Here is a 14,358-nt window from a genome sequence, read left to right on the forward strand (position 1 = left end):
GAACCGGCAACCTTCCGATTACAAGGCGAACTCCCAACTCTTGAGCCACGATCGCCCTTCATGGATAACCGTCTTTAAGTCTGACGTCATTAGCCATTTTCCGGGTCCAACCTCAACCTCTGCTTCAGGTCCCAAAGTAAAACATACACTGCAGCATCACAGACAGTCACTGGCTAAATTATTTCATCTGTAATAAAATGTTCGATGTGGCTGCTCTACCAGGTGTAACAATTACCTTTAAAATCCAGGCATCCATGAAAACAGAGTTTATTAACTTTAACAGAGTGAGAAGTTAGCCGGAAGTTAGCTCGCTAGCTTCCACCTAAACATGATATAGCATGTTCTGACCGAGAGATTTCTGAAAAAATTAAAACGTACAGCTCTGCTATCACTTCCAACATAATTGAAGACAGAAAAGTAAACAGCAGCGACATTTGTAGGGTTACTGAAGTTGGATTAGCTTTATATAATGATGTGCTATGTGGTGGCTAGCTAAACAGCTATGGTTAGCATAACATAAAGACAGTGAAGCTGGAGGATGAACGCTAACTTTTTAATGTGAGGGTTCCTGATAGTTTGGGACAGATGCAATTACATGACAGGATCCTGTAGACGGACTGAACTTCAGTCAGGAGAACAACTGAGATAATCCATCCACAATAAAAGCTTAGTCATTAATATACAGCTGCATGGGCTGGGCTGTAGTTATCGTAAGGCTTTAAAAACTGAGTTTAAAATGAACAGTGACAATAAAAAATGAGAGAGGCCAACAGTGATCACTGACTTTGTAGGGGCTTGTTGAGATTTAATAGAACAAGATACAAAGCAATAAAACACGCTAAAAAGACAACAGCATTAATAAACGCAGAGTATTTTCGACCCGGAAACAGGGTTCATACGTCATCACCTAAACACCGGATAGGACAAACTGATCAGCATCTTTAACTGGTGAAAAAACATCTGGCCTCGTCAACAAGCTACTCCGATTTATATTTAGGGAAGCCAGATTGCACTGGATAGTGGAGGGAGTAGCAGACAACGCTGCAGGAAATCATCACTTTTTCAGCATTTTTCCAAAAGAACTGCATTTTGACGCTATTATTAGCTGATGCTCCGGAAACTCAACTAGAAAGATCTATTGCTTCTTTAATCAGCACCAAAGTTTCAAACTATGCTAACATAACAAAGTTTCCTCTGATGATCAATCAAACTTTTCACATGATAAGCTCGCATTAGGTAATAACATGTCCCATTCGTGATGGTAACAGATATTAGATTAAAAATCATAAGTCATCCAAATCCATTCATTACTGGTCGTTTACAAGTTCTCTCATCAGTTTTTATGCTTCATAGGTACATGAAGGAAAGCTGTTTTTCAAAAGCCAGAATTTTAGAGGGGTAGAGTAATTATGCTTTGTATATCACTGTACCTACACCAAGCAACAACACAAGCCTGGGTAAGAAATTTGTTATTGATTGCGACTGATGGAATATTTAAACTGTAGTCAGAAAATCTTACAGCTAACAGCTGGAGCAGATGCTAGCAAACTGCAAAGAAACCTCCAATTGCTATATTGATTCCAAAAAGCATTCATCGTGTAGCAGCTGGTTTTATTAATCACTGCATCGCCAAAGAGCTCTAAATACAACACATCCTCTCTTGATTCACTCAGCATTGACAGAAGAAGTTATCTGTTGCGACTGTGTACAGTTTACACATGGCAATGTTGTTTTCCCCTAAACTGTAACAACAAAGGCTGTCTTTGCTTTATTAAAAAAAAAGACACCTTCATTCTGAGGAATCTTTTTCTCTTGAAGAGCACAGAGAGTGAACGATGCAAGGAGAAAATAAAGACCGACGGGACAAGACAAGCTCGCTTCTGCAGCAGTTCAACAGCTGTTGTGTCTGAAGCGAGCACCGAGCTCCTAATTTATGGTTCAAAGACTCTGGTGTCACGCAGCAGAGGAAAATGAGCTGCTGATAGGAGCCTGGCTCAAATAAAAATCTCGTTCCATCAAAGTTATTACGGCATGATACAATTCAATTTAATAAAGCAGTCTAGTGTGCTCCTCTCTTAAGTACAGGTGACCTGTGTGAAGTCTAGGCATTCCTAAATGTCAAATTAACTCCCAGAGCGCTGAGATGAGTCTGCTGATTCACAGCTCGGTAGAAATACAGAAAAGAAGTTACACAAATGCACATTTCTAAATGTGCGGTGTGGATTAATAGAGGCTGTGGGTGTAAGTAAACAATGCTGACGTTTATGTAAGAGATTACAGTTTTAGCCACGATTGTGCAGCTCTTGTAAAGAAATGTCACTGCAAATGTGTAAAATCTGGTATAAGCTGAAGAAACAGTCACGGAAATGGTATTAATAGGTTATATTGTAATCTAGACACCTACAGACTTCCATGAGATGGAAAAACAATGGGACAGTCCAACAAGCAGTGACCAGCTTACAGTAAAAACCGAAACCGCAGGAAAACAGCAAATGAAAAGCTGTGAGACCCTACGTCTTCTTCTTAATCCTTATAAAAAAAAACCAAAACTGGCACTCACCAGAGCCACCCCTCAGCATCCTTGTAGATGCACCTGTGGTATAAAGGTCAAAATCCTAGGTGTTTTTCAGAAAAGTTGACCTCTGACCTTGAGGTCAAGGTCACCAAGATTCAATTTGAAAATCCTAAGTGACCACATTTTTAAGTTATGGCATTCACAAGATTGCCTCGACCTCTGACCTCTCATGTAAAGCACAAACTGTGGATAAAAGATGGCCAGTGAGGTGAATTCTTTCTAACGGCCAGCAGGGGGTGGCTACTCTGGTTTCAAAAAGTATGTCCAAATGCATAGAAGTGTGTGAAAAATATAATCTTAGGAAACATTTCTTTTTCGTTGAGGGTCTTTTTTGTTTTTTTCATTAAAGTATAATGTTTATTTTGTAAATTGTAGTCCCATTTAAACTGAAAATGGATAGGAAAAAAGAGACACTTTTAGGCTGTGTCTACTTTGATTGACAAAGTGCTACCACATGAGCGTGCAATGGTAAATGGATTGGTGCTCAAATAGGACTTTTTAAAGTTGTACTACAGACACTTTCATCCAGCCCTTTATCAGCGCCTTTCTACTCACTTCAGCACTCAAATTGCCTTCCACTACAAGTCCCATTCACCCATTCATACATGCATTCATACTTTTATCGACTTCGAAGTGCTTTCTTACCTTCACACACACACACAAACACTCTCACACTCTGATGGATGCTTCAAGGGCAACTTGAGGTTCGGTATCTTGCCCAAGGGTACTCCAGCACGCGGACTGGAGGAGTCAATGATCAATCCACTGACCTTCTAATTAGTAGCCAACCCGCTCTACCTGCTGAGCCTCAGCCGGCAGTCAGACACCTAACCAGTGATGTTTGACTCAAAGACAAAAAGATGGCAGTTGCCAGCTTGGTACGGATTTCTTTGACTTACATGTCTCTGCTACGTTTTTTTAATGCTTTCTAACGATGGCGACATGATCAGTTTGAGGAATGCGTTCTGAAAAATAGTAACAATCACGTCTTTTTTTTCCTAGCCTTTATTGATAGGATAGTCAGGAGAACAGTAACGCAGGGGCCGAGTGGGAGAACGACACAGATAATGACCCGAACCCAGGCCTCTGCAACAGCCTTTCCACTTACAGGTCGCCTTCTCGAGTAAGCGAGCCACACCAGTTCACCCAAAACACCGTTTGAATGAGGTGACTGCCGGCTACGATCAGTCCGCTGCCAGCTAAATGCCACTCAGTTATAATGCGACTCGCCAGGAGTGGCAGCCTATCCAGAGTTCTACTTGAACTAGCAGGCAGATTAGTCTGTAGTGGAGAATCTCAACTTGAAACAAAAAATGATTCAGTGTAAGAAAAAGAAACTTAATTAAGGCCGATAAGGCATTCAGCTGATGATCTCACGTCAGCGGACTGTGACACCTCTGACTTTGATAAAGGTTACAGCCAACAGGAAGCTACGAAGAGGTCACATTTAATCCTGCCTTTGGATCTGTTCTCATACCAGGGTTTCCCATAAAAAAAATCTTTTGTATTAGCATTCTCCTGCGCTTTTGTAAAGGCCAGGGGGTTGTGATACATTCCTATTCAACTTAGCTAAGACAATACCCCAGATAGCTTACCGTTCCCTGGATTCCAAGAGGCTGCCTTCTGAATAAAGGAAGCATTTTTCCGTCTCCCTCCCTCTCTCCCTCTCCCCCTTGCTGTCTTTCTTTTCCCCTGTGCGGTTGTGTAAAAGAGCTTACGATGGGCTTTAGGGAATTTCTTTGATGCCATAGGAGTTGTTGGACCCCGAAGGCTATACCTTCAAAGCTGGTTTAAATAACACGCTAATCGGCAGAAATCTGTTCACAAGATTATCATGCAGAGAGCGGAGCGCGCGCTCTCTCGCAGACAAAAGCTCGAGACGGGCACACGCAGCGTGACGCGTAAACACAAACACAGACACAATGACTGCAGAAATATCCTTCTTTGAAAGCGCACAGAATAGATCTCATTATCAGCTTGAGCCTAAAATTATAGCAAGGCTTTTTAAAAAGGGTTCGAGATTCGCTTTAAAGCGAGAGAACCAGCTCGGCCTGACGCTGAAAGGACGTCTCCAGGTGTCTTAAGTGCAGTGCACCTGCTCACACACACTCTTAATGTCACATGCAAGGCAAAGTGAGGGATAAGCAATTAGCTGCTGTAGTGATTACAAATGTTTGGAAGGGCCCCCTTGTCCTCATTTAACTACCCTGCATGGCATGAGGGATTGCAGGAGGCGACTGGCTGGGTAAAAAGAAAAAAAAAAAAGCCCAGCAAACAGAGAGATAAGGCCCAGTAAACATGTCACCAGCACATAATTAACCAGACTACCACAGTGTGCTATAAAATCTCACTCGAGTTTTGCAGGCATCGTTTCATCCCCCCTTCTCCAAACGAGCCCAGAATCTCCTTAATACCCAGATGAATTGTGTGCCAGATACAATAAAACCCATTTTATTAATTCTCCTTACGCTCACCTCCTTTTAAGCCAGCAGACCTATATTTTTAGGTTGCCATGGCAGCAGGAACTTTTGGGGGGGGGGATGGGATAAAAATCCTATGTCTTCAGAGAATAGGGCGATACATCACGGCATTATTTTTGCCCCGCTAGCTCCAATTATTTAAGTTTTACACGGTTCTCGATGTAAGCTGCAAAAAAAAAGAAAGTCCCAGCGACGGATGCATCCAGTTTGGAATTACCCCACCAGGGACAACCGTAATGACACAACTTCTATTATCTGAGCTCGCTTGGTATTTATACACTGAATAATGAGCACCGATCCCTGATCTGCAGCACCAGTGGTTAATTCCTGCTAATAACTGACACGAATATAAACACAATCATTAGAGATAATTGTCAGTTTACAGCCGGCTGCCATCAGCTATAAGCAGCCCTGCCAGATTTCACCTCCTGCAAGACAGAGAGCATTACTCCAGTGACCTTCACACTTGATCCAACGCCTCAAAAGCTCCGCTGTCAGCGCGAGGGGATCAATAGCTGCGTGGTGAACTTCGTGTGCCTGTGCAACAAGCAAGATCGGCCAAGGATCTTTAGGCACGTGAGAGAAAAATACTGGGAAAAACAAACGATATCAAATAAAAATGCAACGACAGAAACTAACGCTCGGCTCTTTAAACTCATCTTATGATTGTCTGTCATAATTGGAAAATGCAGTGTCTTCCAGATGAGCTAATAATCTGTTTCCCAGCAGCTTGAGAACATAATTCTACCCAAGCTGGTTCACTCAAACAAAGACCGCCAAATTAAATGTAATGTGCTCGCTGGCATTCAATTTCACATCCATCCACTCATCCATATATCCATCCACTAATTCATCCATCTATCATCCATCCATCACTAATTCATCCATCTATCATCCATCCATCTATCATCATCATCCATCCATCTATCATCCACTAATTCATCCATCTATCATCCATCCATCAATAATTCATCCATCCAACCATCCAATCTCATGTATCAATCTACAATTCATACCATGCTATCATCATTCCATCCACTAATTAATCCATTATATGCCACTATCATCCTCCATCATTCCTCCATTTATATCCCATCCATCATCTATCATCATAATTCATCATACATCCATCTTCATATTCATAGCATCCTTATTCACATCATCCATCATCTATATCACTAATTCATCCTCTATATCCTACATCACTATTCATTCATCAGTACAATCATGCATCATCTATATCCACGTATTCATCGATTCTATATCCATCATCTATATCTCTCATCCATTCATTATATATAATTATCCATCATATCTCATAACTAATTATCATTATATCCATCAACATGATTAATTCATTCATCCACATCCAACATCTATTATGCATATTCCATCTACTAATTCGATGCATACAACATCCCATTATCATCATATCCATCATCCTAATAAGCATCCACCTGTAATTATTTAATCTATCCATAATCAGAATACTATCATCCATCAAATCCTCATACCATGTCACGATCTATCCCATCACTCATCATCCATCATCCATATATCCCTCATCATCATATATCCACTCACTCATCATATGTCATCATGTCATCACATGTCATCATCATCACTAATACAGCATCCACCCTAGCTGTCTCATTATTCAATCACACATCTATCACATCCATATCCATCTCATATCCACTATATCCATCCACATCCATCTCATCCATCAACATCACCATCCATCCACTATACATCACAGCATTCATCCACTCTCATCTCCATATTCATCCATTCCACCACCATCACAAACATCCTCACAAAGAAAGCAAAGAGAAATCCATCCATGAGGTTTTCCCTCATTCAAACATTTAGATAACTTCAAATCATTAATGTGTATTTTTAACTTGGTAAACAACCGTTTTTGTTTAATGACTACAGCCACTATATTAAACACATTACCACACATACTATATTGCTTAATGATCATTAGAAAAGGAGGCAATAAAATAGTAAATGTTTCATTTACCATATACCGTATACTTTCAAAGGAATGCATTAGTCAGTGTGTTGTAAACTGGCACTCTCTTTCTTACAAATCATCTGATTTTGCATACATGTACGTGTTTTATTTTGCTTTTTTTTTTTACATGACAACATGCAAACTGCAAGCGTGGCTGTGCATACTTACGGATGTTGTCGGTGTTCTCTTGCACGATGTCCGTCTTGAGCAGGTTATCAGCCAGGACGAAGGCCCCCTGCTCGACCGTGTCCAGCAGCATGGTGGCGGCCCTCAGCTGCTCGCCTGTGCTCAGCTCCCTCCAAGCCGCCTGGGCCTGCGGCTGTAGCAAATTGTTGACGGTCTCCACCATGGCCTAGGGAGTTCAAATCATTGATTTAGTGAGCGGAAGCTAAGCTGGCCTGGGACTGCGGCAGCTTGACGTGGCGATGTGGTAAATGGTTTGAGTGAAGGAAGATCAAAGGGAGCTGAGCACTGAGAAACAAATCGCACAATCCTGTGGGACTGTGCGAGGAAGAAGCGTGGAGAGTTTCTTTTTTCACCCCTTTCTCTTTTTCATTTTAGCTTAAATTTCATAATAATTTTTATATTGAGCAATTTCACGAGTCTATTTCCCATTCACTTAAAAGACATGGATCATCGACCTGCAGCAGCGACACCTGAATCTGTAATGACAATGGATGTTGCTCTCTTGTGTTTTTGCTGCTGTTTGCTTTTATCTACAGGGAGAAAAAAAATAATCATGTAAATGAATCAGAGTCAGTGCTCACAAGTCCAGAGACCAATTCTTACATGACTTGAGGCAACGGTCTTTAATTGGTGTGATAAATGTTCTTCCATGCAGACAATCCCAATGCACAAACGCACTACAAAATAAATGGATAAATAAATTTTATAAAAATTAATAATTATAACACAACAATTTTCAAGGGATGTAAAAGATCTTTGCTAGCAGCAGCAGCTATCTGCAGCCATTCGAATCGGATCTTCTCTGCATATTAATGCCGTCGAAGGACTAATATGCCATCTTTAATCTCCCCGCAACAATGCCGGAGTGGGTAAGCAAGGAGGAAACAAGAACATCCTCCAGACAAGATGAAAAATTAAGAGCCATTAAAGATTTAAAAATGCCAATGGCGAGATTTAGGAATGGAATACTAATTGGTCAAGCAAGGAAATTCATTCCTGGTACCAGTGCTCCGAAAGAGCTAAAAGAGCCTGACCGCCGCTGGGACAAAAAAAAGAAGCTGTTTCTAAGCCATTACAGTGCAGTAGGTGGCTAATAATGCTAGTAATAGTCGCTTTTCCGGGCTTCATCATGAAAATCACAGATTTAATTCAGTTTTTTAAAAAAAAGGGTCAAAATTGGATTCCCTCTTTACGCTTCTTTAAAAGCAATTGTGACATCCCGAAAGTGGAAGTGAAGGTGCACGTGAACGTTGGTAATGCCACACCACAGAACGCCCTCTCTTTTTTGATCAATGGATTTATGAAGGGGAATAAGAGCTTTAGTACGACTCCACAACAGCATGGGGATAAAGCTAAAGGCGATAAGAGGAGCCATGTGCTCGAGTGTATTAAAAGCATTCCTCATAAAAATAAAAAAAACGGCAGGGGTGGGGGTTACAGTCACGTGGAATAAATCTAATAGCTCCCCCAGCCTCGGATACTTTATAATTTTAACTTTATGTTTGTCTCCAGCCACCGTGATAGCAAGAGGAGTCAGAGCACTGATTGGGAATTTCAAATAGCACCAGCTGGCTGTTCCCCATTCAAAACATACCCTGTACACATTAATCCGCCCACACACAGTCACAGACACACACAGCACTCAGAGGCTGACGCAAGAGAGAGCACACACCTCTGCACCTGTTAGTATACAGGAACATACACAAAGTCAGTGGCAGGCACATACGCCGACTGCAAGCCGTGCCGGGTAATACAGCCACACACACACACACACACACACACACACACACACGCACAAGCAGTGCACCAACTTTGATGTAATTATTCATTATCTGCAGCCAATCTCCAATCACACCTTCTGACATTCAGCTAGAGGCAAAGGTTGATTCACTCTCAATTAAGGAGCTCTCTTTCTTCAGGCACTGACATTTTTTTCCCCTTCTTTGTTCCCTCCTGCAAGATTTGCTTTCAGCACTTCTTAAAACACTGAAATAATGGTTCTTCGGGGGGGAACGATTGATGGACTCGCAGACGAGGTCGTCTCGCTTTTTTTCTTCCACATGCACAATAGATGCAAAAGGAGAACAAGGTGGCAGACCAGTCCAATCCTGGGGCTGGAGGGCTGGGTCAGAAAACGTGCCGTCCGAAATTAATATTGGAATAAAGGATCAGCTCTCACACTGGTCCTTCAGGCATTTTATTTTTTTATTAGATCAGCTAAAAGAAAAGCAATAAAGCTGACATTGATGCACGCCGCGTCATTTGGATGCAACAGATTAACCAAACCACTGTGACACAAATTACTCATTACTGTTATTAATATGTATAGAGCATGCAAATCTTTACCTCATTTAAACCAGAGAATGAGATTATGACACAAACACTATAGGATATTGTCACTGTGTTGGACTGACAGTATATGCTAGACCTGATAAGACCTGAAATTGAGCATGCGGTTCCAATATGCCATTACATTGTAATGCAAAAATGTATTCTTCAGTGTTTATAATAACCGGCAGCCGGGCTGGTTTATGATGAAGAAGCTACAGACAAATTGTGTTGGAAGGAAAATCCAAGGCAAACTTTATCCTTCTGCACCGAAACTCCCATTATCATAATACTTTTTGTGCTCATTTCAGGCTTGTGTTTTGTAAAATAATATGCAACAATTTTGACGGCTAAAATAATTTCAGATAAAGGTCACAGCGAAGGAAAAATAGCTTCTGTGCCAATACACTGTGTCACCCCGTGTTCATCTGTTCGTACACTGCAGCAATGAATGAGCCCTTACTTTTAGGGCCGTAAACAATCTGCAATTTAAAGGCTGAACGTGTTGCCGAAATGTCAGATATTTAGTCAAGCAGTATATGGATATACTTTTATTAGATTTCTTGTAGGTAAAGTCATGTGATTGTATGCACTCCTGTGAAAAAATAAGTACATCCTTGTAACCAAGTGCTGCTAACCAAATGTACTTAATTAGCAGATCGTCTGGTTTGGAGCATTCAGCTGTGTATTAACACAATGCCACAATCTTCCCAGGAGTGGACATCTCAGCAAATGCACTCCAGGGTGCAATGCAAGGCTAAGGGAAACTCTAGAAAACCCCAAGAGCAACATGTCAGACTCTACAGGGCTCAGTTAGCATGTTAAAAGTTCAAGTTCATGGCAGCCGAGTTTGGTTGGGAGGGTTTAAACAACATGGCAGCATGGCTTAGCTTTGCAAAGCTGCGTCTGAACAAACAAAAACACTTCTGTAACTTTGAGCAGATGAGACCCTATTGTAGGTGTTTGACCATAATGTAGAGCAGCGGTCCCCAACCTTTTTTGCACCATGGACCGGTTTATGTCCGACAATATTTTCACGGACTGGCCTTTAAGGTGTTGCGGATAAATACAACAAAATTAAACCAGTACCTGTAACAAAAAAAGAAGATTGATTCATAACACACGGGACAAGACTCAGGGAAACCGAGTTAACGATAAAAATGATTTTAAAAAAATAACGCTAAAAACCGATAAAACCCCTGAAAACCATGAATTTCAAACCCGAGCCTCAATTCTTCCGGCCCGGTACCAAACGACTCACGATAGCGGTCCGCGGCCTGGGGGGGTTGGGGACTGCTGATGTAGAGCACCACGTTTGAGAACACTAAACATGGCGTATCAGCACAAACGCCTAAATCATCCTGAATCATAGTGGTGGTGGAAGGATGACGACTTGTGCTTGTTCAATGGGCTCAGGGTCTGGGCGCCTTGAGCGATGGTGACCTCCTCTGTGTATCAAAGTATTCTAGATTCAAATATGAGACCATATGAGGCTAAAACAAAAGGACAAAAGGACAATGATCCCAAATACAGCAACAAATCTACAACAGAACCATTGAAAACAAAGAGAATCAAGATGCCACAATGGCCCAAAGTCCAACCTTCAACCTGAGTACATTAAGGAAATATTGCACATGTTTAAATAATAGACTTTAGAGATGCTGGCAGCAAATCTGGCTTCCCTTTGGAGAAATCCAGGGTAGTCATGATTTCCTGTTTCCATATTTGTGAGAAGTTTGGGTAAATGGTTACTTTGGTTAGCTTCAAATTTCCAGTATAGGCAGGAAAAGGACACCAAGCTCTTAACCTAATATTCCAAACTGTTTATGTCTAATGTTCAACTGTTTTTCAATGGACGCTATTTTGTGAGGCAATCCATTGTGAATACTCAGTGGTGACACCGTGTTCTTTATTTACGAAAGCTAGCGGCATCTTTACCCGTCTTCCCATTAGATCAGGCTGTCACATTTTACTTTTTCTCCAAGATCTTTCACCCAAAGGCAAATCTCTAGTCTGCAATATGTTGCCATGGATTTATCAAAAAGCAAAGTTTCTTGGCACAGGCAGTAGGTTAAAGAGGTTTGCTTTGAAACATGAATGAATAAAAATAATAACATTAATTAAATAAAGTAAAAGTGAAAAAATGCAGTTAAAGGGAAATACTAACAGTCATTAAGTCAACTTTCCCTTTTCCAGTGAAGACCCTGGCCATTTGCTCACGTCGAAAGTTGTCATTTTGCAGTCCACAGCTCTTATGTTTGAACTCTTAAATTAAATCCACCCACATGTTAAACCATTGTTGAACCCCAGAATTAATGGAAAAGACAACAAACCAAAGAAAAAATGATCAAAGCTCTTTCACTGGACCTAAAAGGTTAATGGCTGTGTTTAGCACAAATAAACACATCCAGAAAATCTTTTTATTAAACTGATGGACCTGAGGAACACGCTAGCCCTGCCTACATCGTCAGGCTACTAAACAGCTAAAATACCCAACAATTCCCAGGAGCTAACAAGTCCAAAGGCATGCTTGTTAGATTAATTGGTGATATCCGTATCCATCCATCCATGCAGCCATACAACAGGCAAGTATGGCTGCCAGTGAAAGTGGGCCTCTAGTGTTTATTGATCATGTGACTGCTGATAGAAGCAGCAGGATGAATTGTGAAGTTCTGAGAGCTATACTCTCTGCTTACATTCCCCCAAATGCTGCAAAAATTATAAGCAGCACTTCACAGGGCAACTAGATAATGGCCAAAAGCACACTGCAAAAGCAACCCAAGAGTTTCTAAATGTAATGAAATAGCATATTTGAATAGACAAGTTGTTCACCTGATCCCAACCCAACAAATGTTTTCCAGCCACTGAAGCTAAAACTGAAAGCAGAGAGACTCTCAAACAAGCAGCAATTTAAGGCATCTGCAGAAATGGCCAAGCAGAGCATCTTGGTGGAGGAAATACAGCACTCGCAGGCTACAAAGGGCTTTCATTGAAATATAAAAACCAATCCTCTTATTTAAAGTTATGTTAGTTCGCCCATTTTACCCTTGAGGCAGTGAAATTGGGAGAATATCTATAAAAATGGCTGTAATTCCTAAACAGTTAATGCAACACTTTTTTAAAGCCTTTGAATTAAAGCTGGAAACCTATACACTTTAATCATTTCTTGATTGGGGCTGAGAACACTGCACATTTGCAGTTAGAGAAATGCAGAAGGGGTGAGGGTGGGAGGTGGAACACCACTGTTATCATCATAGTCTGTGCAGTTAAGTCCTACTGTGCATGTGTGGTGGTGGTTTGCTGCTATTTTACTGCTATTAGCACACTGCCACTCCATCTGTCAAATGTAGCATCTCACTCTGGTGCTGCAAACTCCCAAAGACCCCCCTCCCTTCTTTTTTTGGCTAGTTTATTTTTTTCTACGGTGAAATGTGAGGCAGCAGTTAAAAAGTATATTTCAGTTCCCAGTACATGAGGAAATGCTAATCGTTAGCTGGACTCACTGCTGGAATGTTCCACTTGGAACAAGCATGATGAAAAGCTGCAGTGCAGAGGCCATTTATACCAATGCAGAAGGAAGGCAGAAAGGGAGAGGTGGACATTAGCGCGCGCTTGGCAAGAGCCCAAGCTAACCCGTAGTGTATGTGCCTCTATCTGTGCGCTGATTGATGAAATGAACTCTGGGTCTGGGAAATTGATTCTGGCTGTGGCTGATCTCCCCTCTTTTTCCTCTCTGACTGGCTAGCCTGTTTGGCTCTCCCTGTGCACTTAGCTCTCATCCCTTCATTTCTCCACACTCCTCCCTTCCCGTTTGCCAGTTGGTTCCTCTCGCTTGTTTCCTCTCACTGACGTTGAAGGCTGATCTCAAAATGGTAGGGGGAAAGAACATAAACAAGGTGGGATGCCTTGTTCTCTCTGTCATCTTCTATCTGACTTCTTGTCTCTGGGCTCAAATGAAGCTGTAGCATCATTTCTTGTCTGTTCTATATTAGCTGCTAGCCATATCATCCCTCTTCTTTGAGAATCTCTGAAACCTTCTGCTTTAATATTTTATCAAGCCTTCTTCAGTAAGTGGGTGGTTGGTTCTGTGTAGGTGAGTGTCTGAGGGGTTACCTTTGTATTTCTGCCTTCTGTCTCAGGTTTCATCTCACTACTGTCTTGATAGAAACACTCTATTAACCTCAACAGCTGAAGAAAACAATCCTTTCCTTAAGACTTACACTGAGAGATACAAAATGGATAGATGTTAATCAGTGATACAACAAGTGATGCTGTTATTTTCTTATTTGGTTGCATTTCAGTTAAAAGAAGATTGTTATGAGCATGGCCTAATGGAAAGCCTAAAACAGGGAGAACAGCAGCACTAAACCCCGAGCAGGCTTCAGTGACATGACTCTAAATCCGAAATCACATGGCAAATTGGAGCTTAGGTGGAGGTGGGCTGCAAAGAGGATTGCACAGGCAACTGTACAGCAGCTGTATTCATGCTAAAACAACTCAGATAGAAAATCTAATGTGAGATTTTTTGATTTTCTTTTTTCTTTTTTACAGAAAAAAATTCATTGCTGCACAGATTCCTCCAAAAAGCCTTCTACTGAACAATACTGCGAAACATTTGTATTTAATTTGAATGAACCTGCAGTAGACGGCACTTTGGTCCACAAGTTGCTTCGCCTTTTAATTTAAAGCAAGACACAGAAAACTTTATTCAAGACTAGACACTCTAAAACGATCATGAATTAACATAAAGTGTTCAAAGTGTTCAGATT

General features: G+C 41.2%; 1 protein-coding gene across 10 annotated transcripts in view; it reads right to left on the minus strand.

The window, feature by feature from the left end:
- LOC102293975 (adhesion G protein-coupled receptor L3) overlaps positions 1-14,358 on the minus strand; it is a 274,148-nt gene that overhangs the window by 79,875 nt on the left and 179,915 nt on the right. For all 10 annotated transcript variants that reach the window (XM_042224361.1, XM_042224359.1, XM_042224362.1 and 7 more), the window contains one exon: positions 7,244-7,427. In XM_042224361.1, coding sequence (XP_042080295.1) covers positions 7,244-7,427 — 184 coding nt within the window. The remainder of the gene's footprint in view (positions 1-7,243; positions 7,428-14,358) is intronic.

The sequence above is a fragment of the Haplochromis burtoni genome, unplaced genomic scaffold, assembly GCF_018398535.1.
Source record: "Haplochromis burtoni strain Fernald_Lab_line unplaced genomic scaffold, NCSU_Asbu1 Contig_136, whole genome shotgun sequence".
In the NCBI taxonomy this organism is placed as follows: Eukaryota; Metazoa; Chordata; class Actinopteri; order Cichliformes; family Cichlidae; genus Haplochromis; species Haplochromis burtoni.